At 34.3% G+C, this 26,079-nt stretch overlaps 1 protein-coding gene across 1 annotated transcript in view; it reads left to right on the top strand.

The window, feature by feature from the left end:
* GFRAL (GDNF family receptor alpha like) overlaps positions 1-26,079 on the top strand; it is a 99,180-nt gene that overhangs the window by 44,058 nt on the left and 29,043 nt on the right. The window contains exons 5-8 of the mRNA XM_012441649.2: positions 517-675; positions 7,668-7,721; positions 8,810-9,140; positions 16,812-17,062. Of these exons, the coding sequence (XP_012297072.2) occupies positions 517-675; positions 7,668-7,721; positions 8,810-9,140; positions 16,812-17,062 (795 nt within the window). The remainder of the gene's footprint in view (positions 1-516; positions 676-7,667; positions 7,722-8,809; positions 9,141-16,811; positions 17,063-26,079) is intronic.

Here is a 26,079-nt window from a genome sequence, read left to right as displayed (position 1 = left end):
AAAATCAAATATTGGTAATTATGAAAGACTCATTCACTTATTCAATAATACTTACTGAGTGCTATGTTCCAGGACCACATAATTTTTAATGATAAATTTAGAACCACCTGCACATCTCTTACTATAGTCTTAGAATGACATGAAAATAAAATATCAGATTAAGACAAAATAGCTGATCAAATAGATAAGCAGACAAAATGTTAAGATTAAAGAGCATTCTGGTCACCTCGGGTAGGAATAGCCTTATTTTTACTGAAAAGCAAGAAATGACATTCTAAGTTGGAGCAAAGCTATTTTAAAATGCAGAAAGTTTTAGTATAGAAAGTACATTATGGAAAATATTCAATGAAAATAGATGTTTTTCTTAAAAGGTAACTTATATGGACATCCTATAGTAATCCCAGATAATCTTACTACATTAATTATTCAGATTAATATGTTAAAAGTACTTTGGGGAGGAAGAATCCATATTTGTAATCAGATTAATATCTATAATGTTATGTTTTTGATTGTGAGATCCGGGTGACACCTGCAAGATGAGGAATTCATCATACTGTAACCTGAGTATCCAGTACTTAGTGGAAAGCAATTTCCAGTTTAAAGAATGTCTCTGCACTGATGACTTCTCTTGTACTGTGAACAAACTGCTTGGAAAAAAATGTATCAATAAATCAGGTAATATTTTGTTATAAGAAATGTTTATAATCATGAAAAAGAAGGCTACAATTTCAAAATTAACACTATGTAATCTGATTAATTTTTTGTAATTTGATTAATTCATTTCAAAGTTTTATTATTTTTAAAATTTTGTTGGTACATAGTAGTTGTATATATTTGTGGGGTACATAAGGTTTTTTGATACAGTTTTTGATGTACCTTGGGATTTTGTGAGGCATTAGACCTCAGTAAACACATGACATATTTCTTAAATTGCTAACCACAGTTTTAAGCTTCATTTGAGTCATTAGAATTATGATTGACTCACTCAATTCTTATATTTGTGGGGTTTATTGTGGCTTTGCACAACACCTGGATGATATAAGACAAATAAGATATTATCTTTGTTGTTAAGGAACTCAGAGTCTCCTGGGAGAAATAAAAATTTAATTGCTAGAGTTACTTGTCTTTGCATAGGAACATTTACTCAGGCTAACACACTGGAGTAGTGGTGATCAGCTAGTCTGGATGTACCTTTGAGGGTACAACAAAGACATTCCAAGAGATGTGCAAGATCAAACAGTTCTGAAGTGAACAGTTTTTAGTCTTTAATGTCCCTATGTACTCTGAAAAGTAGTCAGCTGAGGAATGCACCTGTTATCACAGAGTCCTAATCTCTTCTTTTAGAATCAACCTTCTCTCACTTTATGAGAGGTAGATTTACCTCTCATCATCTCCATGGAATGATCTCATCGTCCAACCCATTTAATCATTCCTGGTAGGCTCATTGGACAATTTTCTGTTCCATAATTTTGCCTTTTCCGGAATATCAACAATTGAAGTTATGCAACATGTAGCCATTTTAATTCAGTATATTTTATTTAACATAATACATTGGAGATTCATTGATTTTTCTCATGCACAAGTTTTTTTTTTTTCTTGATGAGTAGTATTTCATTGTGTAAGTATATCACAGATTGGTTATCCATTCATTATTGAAAGTAAATTGCATTATTTCCAGGTTTTCAGGGATTAAAAATAAGGCTGCTATAAATATTCACATACATGACTCATACAAACACAAGTTTTATTTCATTTGGGTATGAAATTGTGGGGTCACGTGGTAAGTATGTACTTAATGTTACCAAAAGCTTCTAAACTGTAATTCAGATTTAATGTAACCATCAATGTATAAAAGTTCCAGTTGCTTCACATCCCCAATAGCACTTTTTTATTGCCATTCTAATATATATTTAGTGGTATCACATTAAGGTTTTAATTTACATTTAATAATAATGTTGAGCATATTTTTATGTGCTATGTGCCATCTATCTATCTTATTTGGTAAAATATTTTTCAAACTTTTGCCTATTTTTAAATTGGTTTTGGTTATTGCATTGAGTTTTGAGAGTTGTTTCTGTATGTTGAATAGATTTTTTTTATCTGAATATGTGCTTTGTATTTTTTTAGTCTGTGTCATTATTTCCTTGAGTGTCTTAAAAAACAGAATTAAAAAAATTGTGAAATTCAGTTTGCTTTTTTCATAGATCATACTTTTGATGTTGCATCTAATAAACATTTCACTAATTCACATTAACAAAGATTTTCTCATATGATCTCGAAATAATGTAGTTTTAGGTTTTATATTTAGGCCTATGTTACATTATGAGTTAATTTTTGTATACAGTACAAGTCAGATTTTTTTTTCATGTAGATATATAACTGTTCCATTCACATTTGTGGGAAATAATACCAGTTTTAGTTTTCTCAAAAGTCATTTGGCCATATATTGGTGGCTCTATTTCTAGACTTTCTATTCTGTTCCATTGAATTAATTCTGTACTTTTGCAAATATTCTACAGTCTTACTGTAGCTTCACAGAAAGTCTTAAAATCCAGTAGTGTGATTCCTTCAACTGTTATTTTAAAAATAATTTTGGCTATTCTATTTATTTGTCTTTTTAAAAATATTTATTTGTTTTTGTTGTTGTAGTTACTGTTTTTGAAACAGGGCCTTGCTCTGCTACCCAGGCTGGAGTATAGTGGCCCGATCTTGACTCAGTGCAGCCTCTGCCTCCTGGATTCATGCAATTCTCATGCCAAAGTCTCCTAAGTAGTTGGGATTACAGGGGTGTGCCACTATGCCAGACTAATTTTTGTATTTTTAGTAGAAACTGGCTTTCGCCATGTTGGCCAGGCTGGTCTCCAACTCCTGGGCTCAAGTGATCTACCCACATCAGTTTCCAAAAGTGCCGAGATTACAGGTGTGAGCCACCTGACTGGTCCACTTTGTCTTTCCATAAAAATTTTAGAATCAGCTTGTCAATGTCTGCAAAGATATCCTGCTGACCTGTTAGCTAGATTTACCTTGAAATTATAAACCAATTTACTATGATGAGTGTTCAGATCCATTAATTTATAACTTTATTAATTTAATTCATTGTTTTCAATGTATAATTCTTGCACATTTATTTTAGGCTTCTACAAACACACTTCACTTTTGGTGCTGTTGTAAATGGTAATTTATTTTACATCTTGACTCTCTATTGATTATAGCGATTATATAGAAATACAATTGACTTTTATATATGGACCTTACTCTATGACTGGCTAAATGCAACTATTAGTTCTTTCTGTTTTTTTTTTTGTTTTTTTTTTTTTGTTTTTTGGTAGAATCTGCAGGAGATTCTACAGAAGTAGTCTTGTCATCTATAATAGAGTTTCACTTTTCCCTTTCCAATCTGCAGTCTTTCATTTATTTTCCTTGCTTTATTGCCCTAACTAGAGCTTTCAGTGTATTAAATAGAATTGTTAAAAGTGCGCATCTTGCCTTTTCACCTGTCTTAGGAAAAAGACATTCAGTTTTGTACCATAAAGAGAGAGTGTGTGTGTGTGTGTTCTTTGCAGGTTCTCTTTATCAGATTGAGGAAATTCCTTTATATTTCTTTTATATTTCTGGTTTTCTTTGTTTTTGCAATAATAAATGGATAAATAAATGCTGATTTCTGCAAATGCCTTTTTCATTTATTACTGTTAATTACTTCAAACATTCATCTTTTCTTTTTGTTGGGAATATTCTAATATTTCTGGCTACTTCAAAATATATAGTAAATTAGTGTTAACTATAGTCTCTCTGCTGTATTATCAAGTACTAGAACTTATTCCTTCTATGTTACTGTGGATTTGTACCCATTAACCAACTTCTCTCCATTTTTCCTCCCCCATGTCTTGCCAAGCCTGATCACATTTTTTTCCTTTAGTTTTTTATATGCTGAAATTTATTATTTGATATTTGACTGTTGTTCCAGCCCTTCAATTCAAGGCTAAATTCTGTTCAATCATGGCATATTATTCATTTTGTTTTTCTGGATTCAACTGCTAATATTTTGTTTAAATAACTATGTTCATGAAGTATATTGGCATGTTGATTTGTTTTCTTATAATGTCTTTGTGTGGTTAGGTATCTAAATTATGCTGACCTTGTAAAATGTACTGGGAAGGATTTCCTCATGTTTAGTATTCTGGAAAAGTATAAAAAGAATTGGTATTATTCCTTCCTTACATGATTGATTTCATTAGCCAAGAAAGATATCTGGCCCATGCTTCATTAAAACGTTTGAAAATATAAATTCAATGTGCTCACTTGTCATAAGACTATTCTTGCTATCTGTTTCTTCATGGGTGAGCTTTGGTAGTTTGTGTCTTCTATCTGCTGAATTTATTTTGGATTTTTATTCTTAAAGTTTTCAATTCACTCTCTCTTTTTGGTTTCTATTTCTCAACAAAGTTGCTGCTAGTACTTCCTAATTGTCCTTTTTAATGTCTGTAGCAGTTGCAGTGATGTCCTTTTTAATGTTTAGATATTGATAATTTGTGTCTTTCCAATTTTGCTATTTACTGTTTCTCTGTGTGTATGTCTGATTTGATTTTAAGGTGCTCCCCATTTTCTTGCCTTTTAACCTAAAACCTTGAACCACTGATTTGAGATTTTATTCTTTCCTCATATAAGCATTTAATACTATGAATTTCCTTCCAAGTACTGATTTAGCTATAGCCATACATTTTGACATGTTGTTTTAATTCCTATTTATGTCAAAATATTTTCTTCTGTTCCTTGCAACCTCCTTCTCCTGGATTCAAGCTATTCCCCTGCCTCAGTCTCCCAAGTAACTGGGATTACAGGTGCATACCACCATGCCAAGCTGATTTGGTATATTTAGAAGAGACAGGGCTTTGCTATGTTGGTCAGGCTGGTCTTGAACTCCAAACCTCAGATGATCCACTTGCATTGGCTTTCCAAAATGCTGGGATTACAGGCATAAGCCACTGTGCCCAGGCAGAAGATTGTTTAATTTCCTAATATCTGAGATTTATCAGCTATTTTCATTATTTATTTCTGATTTAATTTCAGTATCATCAAATAAAACATTTTATATGATCTCAATTGTTAATTAAAATAATGGCCAAATATCACCTGTACAATGTGATACATGGTATAGTCATCTGTAAGGATACACACATACACACCATAAACACAATGTCACTTATATGATGTGATACATGCTACACACATGATAAGGATACACACATACACACACATAGACAAAGTACTAAAAGCTATAGAGTACAAAATAATGGTGACTCAGAAGACTTCACAGAATTGTCAGACTTGGGCCTTTTAGGGTAGGTTAGGTTTCATTAGGGAGGCAAAATAAGATGGGTATTTTAAACAGAAGAAATAGAATGAAGAGGCGAACATTTGGGGAGCAACAAATCCCTTGTTAAGCTGGCTAGCAGAATGGAAAAGTATTTGATAACCCTGGAAAAAAAACCAGATATTTATAAAAAGGAGGAAAACTGAACTTACAAATCTTTGTAAAGAGATTAGACTTCAAACTGTTGTTATGAGGAGCTGTTACGTATTTTAAATAGAGGAATATATCATCAGTTTCTCAAAAGATATTACAGGCATTAAGGCAGGAATGCGGGGGGTGGGCAGAGAAAGATGCAGGTCAGGAATACCAGTTAAAAGCCATCAAAATAATTTGAGATAGAGGTGATGCATGCCTGAACTAACGCACTGGTCCTGAGAATTATAATAAAACTCCTGGTATATTTATGAATAATAATCAATAGAATTGGTGACCAGTTGGATATGAGGAGTTTAAATGTATTAAGCATAATCTCCAGGTGGCTAGCCTGGGACAAGGAGATTGCTATACACTGAGCCAAGAAATGAAAACTTGTACAGGACTGTGGACAAAAGTGATGAGTTGTAGTCTGAAAACACCACTGCATTTGAGCCATGCTTTGGAATATTTGAGTCAGGAATATTAGTATTTTTTTTTTCTAACTTTGCAATGATAAAAAAAAGTCTAAAAATTGTAAAGGAACATGTCTCATCAAGCTAGCATTGGGAAGCAGGGATCTTGAGGAGAGAAATCTAAAATAGAGATACACAAGTTTATAAGTAGATACAAAACATAAAGGAGAATAAGGCTGTCTAGGAAAAAACACAAAGGGAGGAGAAAAATATTTTCAGAACAATTTTATGATCTAGTTGAAGAAGTCAAAAAGAAGTTTTTAAAGACAGGAAAAGAAGTTACAAAGAGTGGAATTTTTGATGCCAGTGAAAGAGAGGACCTCATTTAACCTAAAGACACCTACACCACACAACTATACGTGGGGAATTACAGCTTGAACATATGAATTTAGGGGGTATGGGACAAACATTCATCCACAACAGTGAGTGAAGCTGCTGTTTACTTAAGCCTACAGAGTAGTTTCTTGAATGTATTTTAGTCACTGGCACAGCCTTACTGATCAGACCCAATTCAGAGGTATTAATCCATAAAAAATGTTCAGCCTAGACTTTTGTACCTGTTACAAAAGCTATATGATTTACTGGGATCTGCTTACTGGGATTTTATTAAATATGGAATAGTAGCACAGAAGTTGGAACCTCCAGATCTTCCTCAGAGAGATAGGATGATGGGTGGCATCAAGAAGAAAGAGTGATTCTCAAGCTGAGGCTTAATCAATTAACCAAATGAAAAACAATGCCTAGTGAGAATAACTTGGACAATGTAAGGAATCTGGAAGGCTGTGACACACTTGGGGGCAGAAGTAAGTTTCTTGTGATAGTACCATCTTGTATGTGCACTAGACTAGTAGGTAGGAAATATGAAAAAACAGCTCAGATTAGTACACAATCATGAAGGGACATTTATGCCATAACAGAAGTTAATATCTTAATATCCAATGAAAACATAATAATTTTCCCTTTAAAATGAAAATCATATCATCTGATTCCCTTGCCACTTTATGGATACATTAATGTTCCTTCTGTTTTCTTTTGGCTTAATTTTATATGTCTGTATTTCCTTCTAGGCTATGAGATGCTTGATGACAGGGACTGCAGATTTGCATCCTCAGTTTGTCACCTGGTACATAGTAGGGAACCAACCAATGTTTCTTTAAAGATCTTGAAATTAGATGAACACTGAGTTCATTTCCATTGATGAAATTTTCCAATACTATAATTTTAATTCCTAAGAACTCTTGGAGGGTAAGATAATCAGAGATGAGATTGGTTTTAAAATTGTATTCAAACTAATTCAAACTACCTTACTTAACGAGGGTTTTGATGTTGGGTGGGGGTGGGAGATGGTGCTCAGAAAATATTCCTCCTGTTTTTTTCTCCCCAGTCAGTGTCCACTGTTTGTTTACTCTGTGCACATGTCTAGTCACTAGCATTTGTTTAAGTCTTGAAGTAACTGAATCCTCAGAGTAGGGATGTTTAGCTCACTTGAATGATATTTCAGAGGCTTATTTTCTTCATCTATACCATACTAATTTGAATAACAAGGGTTAAATAAGCGTTAGATAACCTTGTATGTACTTTTGCTTGAATATACGTGGGCTTTATTCATTTATAAATGTAGCCCACGTTTTCCTAGGAAATTTAGAAAATTGTTCAATAATGAAATAGTTTTTTTGTTTTCCTTCTAGATAACATGAAAGAGGATAAATTCAAATGGAATCTAACTACACCTTCCCATGGTGGTAATGTTTATACGTTATTATTTTGATCGGCATTGCAAATGCTTGACAATATAATTTAAAATGCAGTTACCTGACTTCTTAAAGATATGTTAATTCAAAATAAATTATATGGTTTAACAGTTCTAATATAACAAAATACAACAAAATCATTTCATTTCTTCTGCTAATGATGATATTAAAGCAACTACTTTTCCCATTCATTATAAATTTATAGATGTGCTAATACTTAATAATTAAAACCAAATAGTAGGTTGGGCATGGTGGCTCACACCTGCAGTCCTAGCATTTTGAGAGGCTGAGCTAGGTGGATCCTTTGAGCCCAGAAGTTTTAGACCAGCCTGGAAAACATGGCAAAACCCTGTCTCTACAAAAACAAAAGAAAAAACAAAAATCAAAACTTAGCTGGGCATGGGGGCATGTGTGCCTGTGATCCCAGTTCATTGGGAGGCTGAGGCAGGAGGATCACTTGAGCCAATGAGATGGAAGTTGCTGTGAGCTGAGATCATGCCACTATACAATAAGACCTTGTCTCAAAAAACAAACAAAAACCCAAATACTACATATTGATTACATTTCATGGATATTTGTGATCATATAAGTTATTTGGCACCAACTGTTTTGTGCATACTTGTGTATATGTAGAAATATAAACATTTATATATGCTAGAATAACTGTGTGGAGCCTCTATTCAAGATTCCCCTCACAAAAACGTACAGCAGAACAGGAATCATTTTGCCTTGAGCCAATGAGCTAACCATAAGCTATATAGTTCAGATGCAGTATCTGAAGATTTATTGTTTACATTTGAAAACCTTGGACCAGGAGATTTTTTCTTCAGCTCACTTTTGGCCCTACACACTTCCCATCACTCTGGATCACAATATCCCATATAGATGAAAGATGATTCCAATAAGTCTACTATTTCTCAGTAAATGTATACTTGTTCTAAAAAATGTAATGTTTGCCAAAAATAGGACATTGGTACATCATTGTATTTTGCTCATAGACTTCTCACAGTGTTTTATAGATTCTGCATGTACAGTTTTGTATTTACTTTTCCACAACCTGGGCATATCATTGCTTTCAGGATTCAAAAGGATGTGGTCCTGTTTGGAAGTGGCAGAGGCATGTGTAGGGGATGTGGTCTGTAATGCACAGTTGGCCTCTTACCTTAAAGCTTGCTCAGCAAATGGAAATCCGTGTGATGTGAAACATTGCCAAGCAGCCATACGGTTCTTCTATCAAAATATACCTTTTAACGTTGCCCAGATGTTGGCTTTTTGTGACTGTACTCAGTCTGATATACCTTGTCAGCAGTCCAAAGAAGCTCTTCACAGCAAGCCATGTGCAATGAACATGGTTCCACCCCCTACTTGCCTCAGTGTAATTCACAGCTGCCAAAATGATGAATTATGCAGGTGGGTAAAAACACTCATACCTTACTTTCTTATTTTGGCACCTTATTTGTTACAGTCTAGTCCTAACACTTGATCTCGTTACATTAGCTAGAGTTCCCACCATGATCCAATAGAGTGTAAATAAAGCCAGACAATTCATATTTTTTTGAATCTGTGGTATATGTACAGCATTATCTTTGAAATTCAAATGCAAAATGGATTTTTGAAATTAAAAATTCAATATGTCAAAATGTGGTAGCCATGAAATGGTATTATAAAAATTTTGTATTCAAGTTAGACTAATGAATTGGTTAATATACCTGACTTATATATCAGCTTTTTAAATTGTTTTTTGGTTTAATTACATACAGCTTTTATAAATCTTAGTATTTTGGCAAGGAGACCCTTCAAACTTCAAAATAAATTCTTTCTGTCTCAGGCTGGAGATCAGGAAGAAGAAGGTAGCTTAAATACTCACAAGAGTGGTGCAAGGTCAGAGATAACCAGGTCCACACATAGTTGTATCTTTTCATAATGTTAGGCTTTAATTAATACTGTTCGATTACAAAAGCCACGAGCTACATGGAGTTCCCAAAGAGGCAATCTCCTTAGTACTTCTCATTCACTTTGTCGTCAGAGCCATAGGCACACAGGCTCAAGCCACTCCACAAATCAGTCAATATTGCAAACCGTACATAATAGTATAGTTAATCAATATGTAAGTATTATAGGTTAAACATTCCACAGCAAAGTAACATTTAACATTAAGAGAAAAGGGGCAGAGAAGATGGTTAATGAACAAGTCCAGGAAGAGTGACAAAAACAAAAAGATTCTTCTGGTCTTATCTGGGCTGTCCATTGATCTTGCAAGGAAGAGTCTTTGATGTAGGCAGAATCGTTGGCAGTAGATGCTGGATGCTTATCATGAGCAATGGCAAGACAGTGTCAGGTAAGATGGCCATTTTGAGCTGCTGAAGTCCTACTCTCTTTACGGCCAGAGTCCTCTTGGGAGGACAGATAGTGGAAGAGTATGCTTGTTTATATCCTTATCTGGTTGAATGCCGTCTAGTTTATTTAGCAAAACATTTTGTGCCTGTTGGAAAAGCACCCTATGAAATGCAAGATGGAATCTTTTTTGGAATTACTTATGTCAAGGATGCTCTATACAAGTACGGTTTGGACATCCCTAGCACACATGTATACCATGATTGTAGAAATATACTCATTCTCCTCTTTCCAACCTCACACCTCTGATTACTGGGAGAGTAATGTTAGTCATTTATTTATTAATTCAAAAAAAGTTAATCAAACACCTACTACTACTCTAGGCAATGGTGAATAAGAGAAACAAATGCATATCTTATAGTCCAGGGAGAAGACAGATACTAAATTTAAAAATGTATATGCCGTTTTAAGTCAGTGAGTGCTCTGGAGATTAAAAAAGAACAGAATAAAAGGGATTGTGAATGGGCTCAAAGAGTTGTGGGGTAAATGGGGTGGTCCTAACAGGAAGCATTTTACCATACTTGAAGTGAGAAAATGGGCCTCTCTCAGTAGATAATCTAAGAGAAAAGATATTAAGCAAACTCACCAGCCAGTGCCGAGGAAAACATGTACATGTCATGTCAGAAAAGCAGTGAGGGTAGAATGTGCAAAGGGGAAAGAAAGAGGATGAGGTGAGAGATTTAACTGAGTGGGTGCAAACAAGCCTATATCATATAAGGGCTTGAGGGACACTGCCTAGGACTTCAGACATGTAGGTGGCTCAATGTGTGATTTGTCATATTTGTCCCCTTGTTTCAACCACTGGCAAAAGAGAAAAAAGTAATGACATCAACTTCCTGAAGGTTTTTAGTAATACTCTTTCTTTTAGCTTTTTAACTATGTCTGCTGTCATTCTCAGCCACTCTAACTTGCAAATTAGTTCCAGATCTTGTAAACAGTTGTTAAAAAGAACTGCTTCCTTATAGCACACATTCTATGAAATTAGTGGTAAGGAGCTAAGCAGAGTCCTAGAGCATTGACATATTTCTTCAACTCATTACATAGGATACCAAAGTTCTTAAAATTTTATTCAAGAATTTTTCATGCAAATGTGTGTCAGTTATTTTAAGGCTTATTATTTTTCTTGAGTGAATAATAAAGGCAGTGAAAAAATTTTATAATGCAACTTAAGTTTTTCAAACTCATTTATCATCTCAAAAATCCTTATTAGAGAGATGTGATTTCTTTTTACATATTTTAACATCCCTAACATATTTGAAATAAATATTAAGTCAATGACAAAGACATTTGTCATAATTTAAGTCCCAACAGGTGGGGTTTTTTTGTTATTGTACATAAAATAATGATATCACCTAAAATCAATGAAATATGATAAACATATTTGATTACACTACTTTTCTCCCATCAAATGAACTAAAACTATTACTATTCTGCCTTTCTAACTATCATATTTCTACATCAACAAACCTAATAATATATTAACCAGCCAGGGCCAGAGGACACCATTGTTTGAATGGCTATCACTATAAAAATATCAGATTTATTCACAGGTGGGTACCCAGCTTTGCCTGATTCCAGTGCCAGGGCTTTAGATACCCTATCTAGTTATCTGGAAGCCGTTAGCATTCAACCTTCAAAGCATGCTGTTTCTGAGTATACACATCAAAGAAAATACTTTAATAGCAAGTGATGGCTCTGCTTCTACAGTCCTTGAGAATTCCTGTGATAGACTCTGAACCACACACACTTACACTAACCTCCCCTTGGTATCAACACCTTCTCAGATGAAATGACAGAGTTCATAATTTTCCCCAACAAAGACTCCCAGGTTTAACCACCTTTTCAAAATATTTGGTGTGGGGTCTGGAATGGGATAAGCATTCAAAAAACGTCATCTCCCTTCCTCTCACTTTTGAATATTGCACACTTAATTTTTATATTGCAAGGTACATATACATATTTCCTCACATGCAATTTCTTAGATTAGTTCAAGAGTAAGGACTGTGTGTCTTCAATTTCCTTTCACTATGTGCAAATAGTCCCTTAATGAGTACTTTAGAGAGGTGACAGAAATGTTATATAATATTAGTAGTCAATGTGAAAAGACAAATCCTATCATTTTCCCAAGCAAATTTTGCCTTAGGGAGATTTCTAGCATTTATATTAAATTATTGTTAATGTAATTCAGGTGAAAAACATATCTCCAAGTGGAAAACCACTTCTTCAATGAGAATATTAAGCCCTTTATGATACTTACATTTTTGCAGAAGAGCCTGTATATAGGCAAAGCAGGGTACTTCAGTTTTAAAATATAATTTCTGTCCCTGTTCCAGATTTTTCAATTCATGATGGAATTTGAAATTCCTTTTTTTTTTAAAAGCCAAAGAGGACAATTTAAGAGCCATTTCTCAATTAATTTTCTCTAGTACAGATACCCCCTCGGAGGTGAGATTATGTCTTGCCAATTTCACAAAAGCCTGGGTATTTACAGAAAATTATAATACATGATATTTTTATATATTAACTCAAAAAAGTAATAACAAGGTATTTGGAAAATATTCTAAATACTTTAAAATAGGTATATATTCTTTATTTAATTTATTTAAAACAGATGGCATCATATTATATACTTCTCTGTACATTATTTTTGTTATTTTTCCCTAAATGTGGATTAAAGATCTTTCCATAATTGCATATAAGAAAATTCACACATTGGGGCCTGTTGGGGGTAGGGGGTAAGGGGAGGGAACTTAGAGAATGGGTCAAAAGGCACAGCAAACAACCATGGCTCACGTATACCTGTGTAGTAAACCTGCATGTTCTGCACGTGTATCCCATTTTTTTTAGAAGAAATAAAAGAAAATTCTCAAATTTTTGAATGGCTATAGAGTATCCCATTGCAAAGATGTAGCTTAGTTAATTTGCTTAGTCTCTTTTGGACATTTAGACATACCCTAAGTATCTCATTGGTAGCTATTGTAAATGGGACTACTTTCAAGATTTGCTTTTCAGATTGTTTGCTGTTAGCATATAGAAATGCTACTGATTTTTGTATGTTAATTTTATGTCTTGCAATTTTACTCAATTTGTTGATCAGTTCTAAGTATTCTTTGGGTCTTTTCAAATATAAAATTATATAATCTGCAAACAAGGATAATTTTTCTACCTTTCTAACTTGGGGTGCCCCTCCCCACCTCTTTTTCTTTGTCTAATTGCTCAGCTAGGACTTCCAGTACTACGTTGAATAACAGTGATGGAAGTAGGCATCCTTGTCTCATTACATATCTTAGAGGAAAAGCTTTCAATTTTTCCCCATTCCATATGATACTAGCTATGGGTCTGGTCTGTCACATGTGACATTTATTCTGCTGAGGTATATTCTTTCTATATCCAGGTTTCGAGGGTTTATCATGAAGGAATGTAGAACATTATCAAATGCTTTTTCAGCATCAGTTGAAAAGATCATTAGTTTTTGTCCTTCATTTTGTCGATATGTTGTATCAAATTGATTGATTTGCATGTTGAACCATCCTTGTATCACTAGGATAAATCCCACTTGGTCATGATGAAAAAATCTTAATGTGTTGTTGAATTTGGTTTGCTAGGATTTTGTTGAGGATTTTTGCATTAATGTTCTTCAGGAAAATTGGCCTATAGTTTATTTTCCTTGATATGTCTTGTCTGGTTTTGGTATAAGGGTGATACTGGCCTCATAGAATGAGTTGGAAGTATTCTTTCCTCTATTTTTGGAAACATTTTGAGTAGAATTGGTATTCTTCTCTAAATGTTTCGTAAAATTTAGCATCAAGTCCTAGGTTTTCTCTTGCTGGGAGACTCTTTTTTTTATAGCTTCGATCTTAGTACTTGTTACTGGTCCGTTCAGGATTTGGATTTCTTCATAGTTCAATCTTGGTAGGTGGTAGGTGTCTACAAATTTATTTATCTATTTTAGATTTTCTGATGTATTGGCATATATTTGCTCATAGTAATCTCTAATGATCCTTTAAATTTTTGTGCTATCAGTTGTAATGTTTCCTGTTAAATATCTGATTATTTGTTTAGATCTTCTGTCTCTTTTTATTAGTCTGGCTGATGGTTTGGAGATTATATCTTTCCAGAAGACCAACTTTTCATTTTGTTAATCTTCTGTAATTTTTTTTGTTTCACTTTCATTTATTTCTTCTCTGATATTTATTCATATTTATTTTTTACTATTAATTTTGGGTTCAGTTTGCTTTTGATTTTCTAGTTCTTTAAGATGCATTGCTAGGTTGTTTATTTGAAGTTTTTCTTTTCTTTTTTCTTCTTTTCTTTTTTTTTTTTTTTGAGACAAAGTCTCACTCATTACCAGTCTGGAGTGCAGTGATGTGATATCAGCTCACTGCAATCTCCACCTCCCTGGTTCAAGTGATTCTCCTGCTTCGGCCTCCAGAGTAGCTGGGATTACAGGCATGCCCCACCACGCCCAGCTAATTTTTGTTTTCTTAGTAGAGATGGGGTTTCACCATGTTGGCCAGGATAGTCTTGATCTCCTGACCTCGTGATCCACCTGTCTTGGCCTCCCAAAGTGCTGGGATTACAAGCATGAGCCACTGCACCCAGCCTGAAGTTATTCTGCTTTTCTCATGTAAGTGCTTATTGCTATGAACTTTCCTCTTAATACTGCTTTTGCCATATCCCATACGTTTTGGTATGTCGTGCTTCCATTTTCATTGTTTTAGTAAACTTCTAAATTTTATTCTTAATTTCTTCATTTGCACACTGATAAATCAGGAGCATATTGTTTAATTTCCATGTATTTGCATAGTGTTCAACATTTCTCTTCCTATTGATTTCTAGTTTTATTCCATTGTCATCAGAGAAAATACTTGATGTGATTTCAATTATTTTGAAATTTTTAAGACTTGGTCTGTGAGCTAACATATGGGTTATCATTGAGAATGATCTGCATGCTGAGGAGAATAGTGTATATTCTTCAACTATTGTATGAAATGTCCTGTAAATATCTAAAGGTCCATTTTATCTATAGTGCAGATTAAGCCTGATGTTTCTTTGCTGATTTTCTGTCTAGATGATCTGTCCATTGCTGAAAGTGAGATGTTGAAGTCTCTCTCTTTAGCTCTAATACCATTTGCTTTACATGTCTAGGTAATGCAGTGTTGGTTGCATATATATTTACAATTGTTATATCCTCTTGCTGAGTTGAACCTGTTGTCATTATTACGTTCTTTGTCCTTTTTTATAGTTTTTTGTCTTAAAATCTATTTTGTCTAAAAATGTGTAGCTACTCCTGCTTTTTTTTTTGTTTGTTTCCATTGGCATAGAACATCTTTTTCCATCCCTTTATTTTCACTCTATGTGTTTCTTTGTAGATGATGTATGCTTCTTAGAGTTAACAGATCATTGGCTTTTTAAATTTTTAAGCCATTTAATCCATTCAGCCATATTATGTCTTTTATCCAGAGAATTTAGTCCATTTACATTTCAAATAATTTTGGTATCCAGTGTACCAAAGTAGTATTTTTTAAATTAAATATTATTTAGTTATCATTTTGGTATTTCATGATTAATTTTCTGAGTGAAAATTTACCTACTTATCTGTAAGTAGCTAAACTATGCAATTTATACTTAGTAAAACACATATTTAAAATGAATAAATAGCGTATAGGTACAGATGTATTCCCTATCTAAATGATAGTCAAAACTTCCAAAAGTTACATTTAGAAGATACCTTATATGTAACCCTTAACTGCATTGAAGGAATATGTTTGTTCTTCTGGCCTAAAAAATATATGTTCAGAAAATTTGTAGTATTTCCTTAATTATAAATTTAATATACATTAATTAAAGTTCACTATTATATTAAAGAGCTTGTACTCTAAGATGAATTAAATATTTAATTATGAAAAACAATGCAGCTTCTTTTTTTAAAATAGTAGCACCCATGTGGACAAATAACCTCATGAAAATGTCATATACTCTTAGGGCTTTCATACATGTTTGATGGCATCCTACTCAAGAAAGATTAAAAGGCAATTTTACATAACAGATATTAAATTGAAAGATTATTATTCTTGCATCCATTAATAAAAATATATTCTTATTGTTAAAAATTCAAAAATGAAATTAGCGTACATTATCCAGACTTTTATTCAATGTTATTACAGGAATAATCAAATACATAGAAAACTAATACCTCACAACATATTGTAAATTCTAATTAGTCTGCTTAGTCTGTTGAGAAAGTATAAAGCACCTCCCATCCTGTGAGATAACAGACTTGAAAGGTCAAGTAACTTGTTTGAAATCACTTGGTGTGACACAGTGGCCAAAGACTAGCCACAAAACTATATTCGGCACAAAATATTGCCAGTAATCTCTGAAGTAGTTTATACCTTAAATCATCATACATGGAATAAAGTTAGTCATAAAGGAAAATCCATCCAGGGAATTCTCAACTTAGCCTTTGTCTTTCATCACACACACAAAAAGACAATAATTCACAAGATTACAATTTCTCCCATACTCCCTATGGGAACTTTTCAAATTACAAATTTACTTCTCAACTATGTACTAGCATCTTAAAGGCATTGTGTTTTACGTCATTCATTAGGTGACAGGGGATCACATGTTAATGTGAAATAATATTATTTGAAATTTAATTACTTTTCTTCACTCTTTCTCTAGGAGGCACTATAGAACATTTCAGTCAAAATGCTGGCAGCGTGTGACTAGAAAGTGCCATGAAGATGAGAATTGCATTAGTGCCTTAAGCAAACAGGACCTCACTTGTTCAGGAAATGATGACTGCAAAGCTGCTTACATAAATATCCTTGGGACGATCCTTCAAGTGCAATGTACCTGTAGGACCATTACACCAAGTGAGGAATCTTTGTGCAAGATTTTCCAGCACATGCTTCATAGAAAATCTTGTTTCAGTAAGTTCCCCAAACAAATTTCTCTATCTGTATATATTTTGTTTTTGCCTATACAGTACAAAGTGGTAATCCAGCACAGAAAATTTATTTACAAAGATTTTTTTGTGTTTCTTATTGCATTTGAAAATTTGCTTTCTAATTATGTTCTGTGTATTTGCTATTTTACCCACCTGAAAATAGTACATTTTTTAAATTTATATGATAGGTCACTCTTAATTATCATTTATTAATTTCAATGTAAAAGCATAGAATGTTTACTCTATCAGATAAATGGATATATTAAGTATCTGTTGCTACATAACAAATCACAAGTATCTATACTTGTTGTAAAACAATGGCTTAAAACAGTAACCATTTATTTGATCACATTTCTACATATTAGATTTGGCTCAGCTGGATGACTCTTCTGGTGGTCTTTTTGGGGGTCACTCATGTGCCTATAGTCATCTGGTACCTATAGACTCTGCTGAGCCTGTTTGGTCTGAGATGGTATTAGCAGACACCATTTGCTGGGATGGTGTGGTTCTCTTCCATATGACATCTTCAGCAGTATAGCCAAAAACTCTTACATGGCAGCAGAAGACTTCCTAATGGCTAAACCCCATTATGCAGCTATCTAGTATCTGCTACTCTCACATTTGTAAATATTTCACTGGACAAAGCAAATCACAGTGGTGAACCTCAGAGTCACTGTGGGAGAGGACTGCATAAGGCTATGAATATTCAAGGTCAGATTAATCATGAATCGTTACTCTAACAACCTACTATAATTTGTGGTCCTGACCTACGTACAATATATTCAGTCTTCAATTTAGTTTTTCTCCCCTTGGTCTTTAGCATATCTTCTGATCAACCTATAATGTGAGATGGAAAACATATTTTCCAAAGTTATTGTTTAATTTAGGGACAAGAAAATTGATATTTAGGAATTTAAATAATTTGTTCAGCATCTCAAAGTGAGCAAATGGTCAAGAGGGACCTTTCTGAGTCTTAAGGAAAGAACCTAAAGATGTGATCATGTACTAATTCAAAACCTCTCTTATTATCCATCTTCAGGGTTAGACCATGCAACCGTCTATGTCCCCAAACTTCCACAGCTCCCTACCCACTAGGTCCCTAGTTGTAACTACCATATCTACAGGTACTGTTTTTAGAAGGAAATAATGGGTATTTACTGTTTCATAGCAAACCAAATCTTTATATTTATTGAAAGTGTTTGACAGATATATATCTATACCTACATCTGTATTTATATCTACATCTGTATACAAATATGCATTTATACATTTATATTTCTATTTTTCTTTAAAGATACTTAGAGATGTACATTACCTAATGTGATAAAATTGTGATTTGTTGTATATTAGGCAATAGACACACAACTCAGAGTGTATGGTTTTGATTTCAACAGTGTTTCCTGTGGAATATTCACCACAATTTCTATAATTAGCACTACAGATATATTTCAGCTGAAATCATGATACAGAGAAGAATTGCAGTGTTGTATAAGTCATAGTCTCTAATTTTCCTCTCTTACTAATATTAGTTCTGTTGAAACTGAAAGTATTTACAATGAGTGGCTCATAAGATTACAGCAGGAAAATATCAAATAACCGATTTGGTATTTACCAAATTAAACTAATAGTAATATATACTGTTACATAATAATGGTTATTTATAGGCTCTTTCTCTATATTAAATTGTATGAAGAAACATGTTGACTCTTAGGTTATTAATGACTCAGTTTCTTTGGCATAAATTCTCTAAAACTACAGGTCTAAACATTCTAGTTCTAAACCTGTTTTTCTCAAACATAATTCAAATTGTGTTAAATTTTCATACTGTTTGGCTACTATAACATTTTCAGAGCAAAACATTTGAAGAGGCACTAAAGATGGACATTTAAAAATCCCTAAACATTGAAGCACTATATGAATGCTTTAGAAAAATGAAAATTCAAAATTATTTCTCTTTTCTTTACTCACCTAGGAAGAGTCTAAACTGTAGGAAGTTTTTGCTCCACATATTACCTACTAAGACTAGGAATTTCAAATGATAGGTTTATAGAATTAAAGGGATCTCAAAGGCCTTTGGTCACAGTTCTTGGTAGATTTGTCCCTTGGTATCCATGAGAAATTAATTCCAGGACTCCAATACACACCAAAATTTGTTCAATTTCAAGTCTCTGATATAAAATGGTGTACTATTTGCATATAACCTATGAATATCCTTCCATATACTTTAAATAATCTCTAGATTATTTATACCAAATACATGATTTCCATGTAATGCTATGTAAATAGTGGATATAATATATATTTTACATTAATATTATATTTTATTGTTGTGCTATTATTTTAAAATTGGTTCTTTCTCCCAAACATTTTGATCCAAAGTTGGTTGAGTCCATGGAGGCAGAACTCTCAGATACTGAGTGATGTCTGTACTTGAATTAATAGCAAAAATTCCGAACAAAACCAAAAACCAAATCCTTAACGCCTTGCCAATTCTAACAAATCTTTATCCATTGTCTCAAATATATGGAAGTAGCACAAGGATATTTTTTGAAGAAAGTATGTCTCTCATCCTTGCCCTGACTTCTCATATCAGCCAAGCATTTTCATGCATTTTCAAAAGATCCATCATTACAGTATGTTTTCAAAACCTTTTAGCTTCTGCTTTCTTTACTTGAAAGGGTCAGAACTGAGTAGAATTGAGAGGACAATGAAGGGAGGCTTTTCGGTTTGTCACATTTGCTTAATTAAATGCATCATTTCTCAAACTCATTTGACCTCAGGCCACTCGTTTGACCTCTGTATTATTCGTTTGAGTAATATAGAGGTCAAACTCATTTGACCTCTGTATTACTTTATTATATTAGGTCTGTATTTTTTTATGTTAGCTCTGTACTCTCTTTTTTATGTAATATACTCTGTTACAAATTTTTATTGCTTTATTCTATTGTTCTCCAATGCTGACCACTACCCACTACACTGGTTTTAAGACTTACTAACATGTTGTTCACTTTCTTGGAACATAAATTTATCTCCAGATAAATTTATGAGACTAAATTGCTTGCCTGGGGTTCTACATTGGGGTGTGGTATAGTCATGACCCTGGCTGGTTGGCTTGGAGCCCACTATGTTCTCCTGTTTGTGAAATGATAAAGAAAAAACAAAAAAAGCAAAAACAACTTGTATCTGTTCCATATCCTCCAAAGCCCTGTTAGTCCGAACTTCATAGTTCTGTTCTGAGAACTAATCTTTGAAAATGCACTGAAGAGCCCTTGTCTGTTCCTGTGCACAGGACTACACTCAGGCAGAAGAGCATCCTGAACATATCATGTGTTCTGTCACCAACCTCCACTTACCTGCTAACCTCTGGATTCACAACAAACTTACTTGTCTGCAATATTCTGGAGCACAGAACAAATTTGTGGCACTTAGAGCTAATAGAGAGATGAGAGACATGGCAGAGTGAGGAATTTGATAAGAGACAGAGGACCATAAACACACAAAAAATGAAAGGATCCATTATTGTGTTTAGTTCATTATACTGAAGGAATGGGGAGGATATACCTTAAGCTGATAGAAATGTTCTTTTTGCATTTCCCAGAGCATTTTTTTTAATACCAGTTGTATAGTCGACTAAAAGAGATATGAAATATCACCATTCTGCCCCTAAAGACTCATCTCCTTCATTTGAATAATTAAAAGAAAAAGGAGACAGAAGAGAAGGAGGAAAAGGAAGGAGGAGGAGGGAAGGAGGAAAAGAAAAAAGGAAAGAGGAGCAGGAGAAGTAGAAGAAGAGAAGGAGGAGAAAGGGGAGGAAGAAGAGGAAGGAGGAGAAGAAGGAAAAGAAGTAGGAGAGAAAAGAGGGAAGGTAGAGGAAGAGGAAGAGAAAGAGGATTAAGAAAAAGCAGATCAAAACCACATTGAGATACCATCTCACGCCAGTTAGAATGGTGATCACTAAAAAATCTGGAGACAGATGCTGGAGAGGATGTGGAGAAATAGCAACACTTTTACACTGTTGGTGGGAATGTAAATTAGTTCCACCATTGTGGAAGATAGTGTGACTATTCCCCAAGGACCTAGAAATAGAAATTCCATTTGACCCAGCAATCCCATTACTGGGGGTATATATATATATATATATATATATATATATATGTGTGTGTGTGTGTGTGTGTGTGTATGTGTGTGTATATATATATATGTATATATATATATGCCCAGTATATATATGTGTGTGTGTGTGTGTGTGTGTGTGTGTATATATATATGCCAAAAGGATTATAAATCATTCTATTATAAAGACACATGCACATATATGTTCATTGTGGCACTGTTTACAATAGCAAAGACCTAGAACCAACCCAAATGCCCATGGATGACAGACTGGATAAGGAAAATGTGGCACATATACACCATGGAACACTATGCAGCCATAAAAAATGATGAGTTTGTGTCCTCTGTAGGGACATGGATGAATCTGGAAAACATTCTCAGCAAACTGACACAAGAACAGAAAGTCAGGCACATGTTCTCACTCATAAGCAGGTGTTGAACAATGAGAACACATGGACAAAGGGAGGGGAGCATCACACACTGGGGTCTGTTGTGGAGAGCTATGGGAGGGACGAAGGGGTGGGGAGGTTGGGGAGGGATAACATGTGGAGAAATGCCAGATATAGGTGACAAGGGGTTGGAGGCAGCAAACCACCTTGCCACGTATGTACCTATGCAACAATCCTGCATGATCTGCACATGTACCCCTGAACCTAAAGTACAATTGGAAAAAAAAAAAAGGCAGAAAACCACTGTTTAGTAGGGATGGAAAACATAGCAATACAAATGTGTTACATGCTTAAACAAATTCAGAGAATACAGAAATAATCCCATTCTCAAGAGATAGCCAATGTTAATAGGCTTGGTGTATATTCTTTTGAACTTTTTCTTGTAATACATGCAACTTTGAATACCTTGTATGTACCCAAACATGTCTCCTTTACCCTGACACACACACACACACCCCACACACATTTTTAAGGCCATTAAACTATACTTACTGCTTTACAGCTTGCTTTTCAAACTTAAAAAATATATGGTAGCCCCATTTTCAAGTATTTACATATATGGTAGCTTAATTAGTTTTTAAGATCACATCATATAATATAGCTACAACATAATTGTTAAGTAATCTCCTCTTGATGTGAATATTTTGTTTGAATGCAATTATTTTTACAGACGTTGCTGCAATAAATGTTATTGCACATATTTACTGGCATTTCATTAGAGTAGGTTTCAGGTGGTGAAATTACTAGACCATAAGATATGTGAATTTTTAAATTTGGTAGAAACAAACAAAAAAGTTTGTTCTAATTCCATTTTTAATGAGACAAATTTCATTATTTTTAATTTACGTTTTTAGTATAAACAATATGGAACATCTTTTCAGTGACTTGTTGGAAATATTCTATTAATTCTTACCGATGCTTATACTGTGCTTAAAATATCCTGCTTCTTTGGTCTCAGTAAATGACACTTTTTGCCTGTGTGAGCTGTTTGTATGGCTATGTGAAGAGTTACTGATCTGCACACCTCCTTAATGATCCTGATGACAAAGTGATGACCTGGCATATCATAGTTTCCCCCATTCTCTAAAACAACTAGGACCTACAGAAAAAATGTGAAATATAAATGAAGATAGTGAGCAACCTTGCCTTGTTCCTGATCTGGAAGAGAATTATCTCATCATTTGCCATTAAGTCTGACATTTATTACAAGTTTTTTGTAGATAACTGCAGATTGGAATAAAGAAATTCTCTTCTATTCATGGAATGAAAATCACTTTTCAACAACAAATGAATGTTAAATTTTATTAAATGCTACTCTACTTTTGAGGATCTCATCTGAAACATGTTCAGTACTTTTTAGTAATTGTCTTGTGGTAGAGTGATTGGTCATGGTTCTAATATTGTTAGATTACCAGAAATAGAACTAAAGTATTCATTTCTAAACACATTCGAGAATCTCTATTTGTACAAAAAGAAAAGAAAGAACACACAAAATAAACCCAACTTATTAATTAGCACACTGTCTTTTCCCTTTCACAGACAAGTTTTTCAGAAGAGTTGCCTGGGTTCGTTGTGTCAATTCATTCTTCTCTTACAGGTTGATTCACACTTTCTAATCTGGCTTCTGGGTTTAGATCCACTCACAAAAGCAACTTTCCCATAGGTTATCAACCACATCCATTTCAGAGGTCCTGGAGGTCCTTGTCTTATTTGGATTTCAAGCTACCTTCAGAACAGTTGATGCACTTTTCTTTCTTGATATACTACCCTCACACCTTGGCTCCTATTCCTCTGATCAACCTGAGTGCTCCTTTTATTTCTACCTTGTAGGCTTATCCAATTGGCTAATTAACATTTGTGTTTCAAGACTCAGTTGTAGATTCTCTACTAAAGTAACTCTATAATCTTCCCCAAGGAGATCCCATCTGTGGCCATAGCATCATCACTTCTTACATTGACTTACAGTCTTTAAGGAAGACCTCTTTTCTAAGATACCAACTCAATTGTCTGTCCACCTACTTGATATATTCTTTGGGATTTTGAGATTATGATATAACAAATAAGCTTCAGAACCTCAGTGGCTTTACAGAATGCAAGTTTATTCCTTGGGAGTGTAAGTCCAATCATCATTAACAATGTTTATTTAGAGGACTAGCCTCTTTGCAACATGCAGCTCTACCTCTGCATAGGACCTCCAAGTCTTCGCTATTCAGGTGAGGATAGGCAAGTACAATATGTAGAATGTGTCACAGTCATAAAAGAGCATTTTATGGTTTGATGGTAGCAACAGTGCACATTACACACACTCACGGTCCACTCTCCCCAACTCAGCCACATGGCCATACCTATCTCCAGGGACATAGGGAACTAAAGTCTAGCTTTGTGCCAGGAGGAAAGGCAAAAGTAATTTTTGTTGTTGTTGTTGTTGTTACATTGTTGTTTTTAAAAAATTTATTTATTTTACTTGAGGTGCATACTATATCTGGCATTTCTCCCCATTTTATCCCTCCCGCAACTGTAATTGTTAATAAACAAGTAAGTCTCTGCCACAGTTTACCCTTCCTTTTCCCAAATATCCATTGAAATTTTATGTTCCCATGGAGAATACGCTTATTCCTTTTCCAATAAAGACATCTTAGTGTTTTTCAAATTTTTATTCAGTGTCAGCCACCAACTCAAAGGCCCACATGTTGAAAAATGTGCAAGCCAAGTGTTGTGGTGCCTTGTAGTAGGCAGGCAACCCACTGCCATCTTCCTGACACAGACACTGAACACTAACACACCCAAACCCCCACTTTATACCTACATGTAGTATCAGGGACAGCATAACTTCAAAAAAACCTTCTAGTCAAAATCAGGAAAAATAGGAGAACAATACCACACAGTGAGATCCTATATCATAGGCATTGTGCAGCCTCTCTGGCAGTGTGGATTTCAGTAAGGAGACCATACTGGTGAAGAACCACCCTCTATGACTCCTATTTTATCCTCTGAAAGGTTCTTCCTTGACCATTTTTCTCCATGGCCATGTCTGAAATAGGTTTGGGTGAGTACACCCACCTCAGGGAACATGGAACGCTCATAGCCAAATCTTGTTCATACAGTTTGAAGGATTAAACGTTGTTTTAAAGTTTAACAGTCACAGACTTTTGCAAGCAGACTGGTGGCTCCTTTGGCAATATAATCTCTAAAAAATGTGTTAGGTTTCTCATGTACTTGCTTTTTATCAGTTACATGTGCCAGTATTCACAATAAAAAAAAAATTTTCTTGACTTAGTTCCCAAGTTTGCCTTATTTCTTTCCTTCCTCACCTCTGTGCCTCTCACTCTCTCATTTAATAATTTAAGCTAATCTAAACAATAGACTTGTGTAAAAAGGTAATACCCTTAATCTGATACTTGTTCCATTATTGAATCAATTTATTTAACTCAGAAATACTAGGCCCTTTATGACTGGAGATATTTTCTTTTTTCCTTCAACTTTTATTTTTAAGTTCTGGGATACACATGCAGGATGTGCAGTTTTGTTACACAGGTAAACATGTGCCATGGTGCTTTGCTGCACAGATCATCCCATCGCCTAGGTATTAAGCCCAGTATCCATGAGCTATTCTTCCTGATGCTCTTCCTCCTCCCACCACCCCGCCGACAGGCCCCAGTGTATGTTGTTCCACCGTGCATCCATGTGTTCTCATCATTCAGCTCCTATTTATAAGTGACCCATGCAGTGTTTGGTTTTCTGCTCCTGTGTTAGTTTGCTGAGGATAATGGCTTCCAATTCCATGCATTTTCCTGAAAAGGACATATTCTCATTCTTTTTTATGGCTGTATAATATTCTGTAGTGCATAAGTACCACATTTTCTGTATCCAGTTTATCACTGATGGTCATTTGGGTTGATCCCATGTCTTTCCTATTGTGAATAGTGCTGCAGTGAACATACATGTACATGTATCTTTATAATACAATCATTTATATTCCTTTGGGTATATACCCAGTAGTGGGATTGCTGGGTCAAATGGTACTTCTACTTCTAGATCCTTGAGGAATTGCCACACTGTCTTCCACAATGGTTGTATGGTAGTTTTGATTTTCATTTCTCTGATGATCAGTGATATTGAGCTTTCTTTCATATGTTTGTTGGCCACATGAATGTCTTCTTTTGAGAAGTGTAATTCATGTCCTTTGCTCACTTTTTAATAGGGTTGTTTGTTTTTTTCTTGTCAATTTATTAAATTTCCTTATAGAATCTCGATATTAGATCATTGTCAAATGGAAAGATTGCAAAAATTTTCTTCCATTATGTGGGTAGTCTGTTCACTCTGATAGTTTATGTTGCTGTGCAGGAAGTCTTTAGTTGAGATACCATTTGTTAACTTTTGCTTTTGTTGCAATTGTTTGTGGTGTTTTCATCATAAAACACCATTTGCCCATGGCTAT

Source organism: Aotus nancymaae, unplaced genomic scaffold (genome assembly GCF_030222135.1).
Source record: "Aotus nancymaae isolate 86718 unplaced genomic scaffold, 86718_ANA_hifiasm-v0.15.2.pri h1tg000040l, whole genome shotgun sequence".
In the NCBI taxonomy this organism is placed as follows: domain Eukaryota; kingdom Metazoa; phylum Chordata; class Mammalia; order Primates; family Aotidae; genus Aotus; species Aotus nancymaae.
The sequence above is the reverse complement of the archived record's forward strand: the minus strand, read 5'-3'. Positions and strand labels throughout refer to the sequence as shown.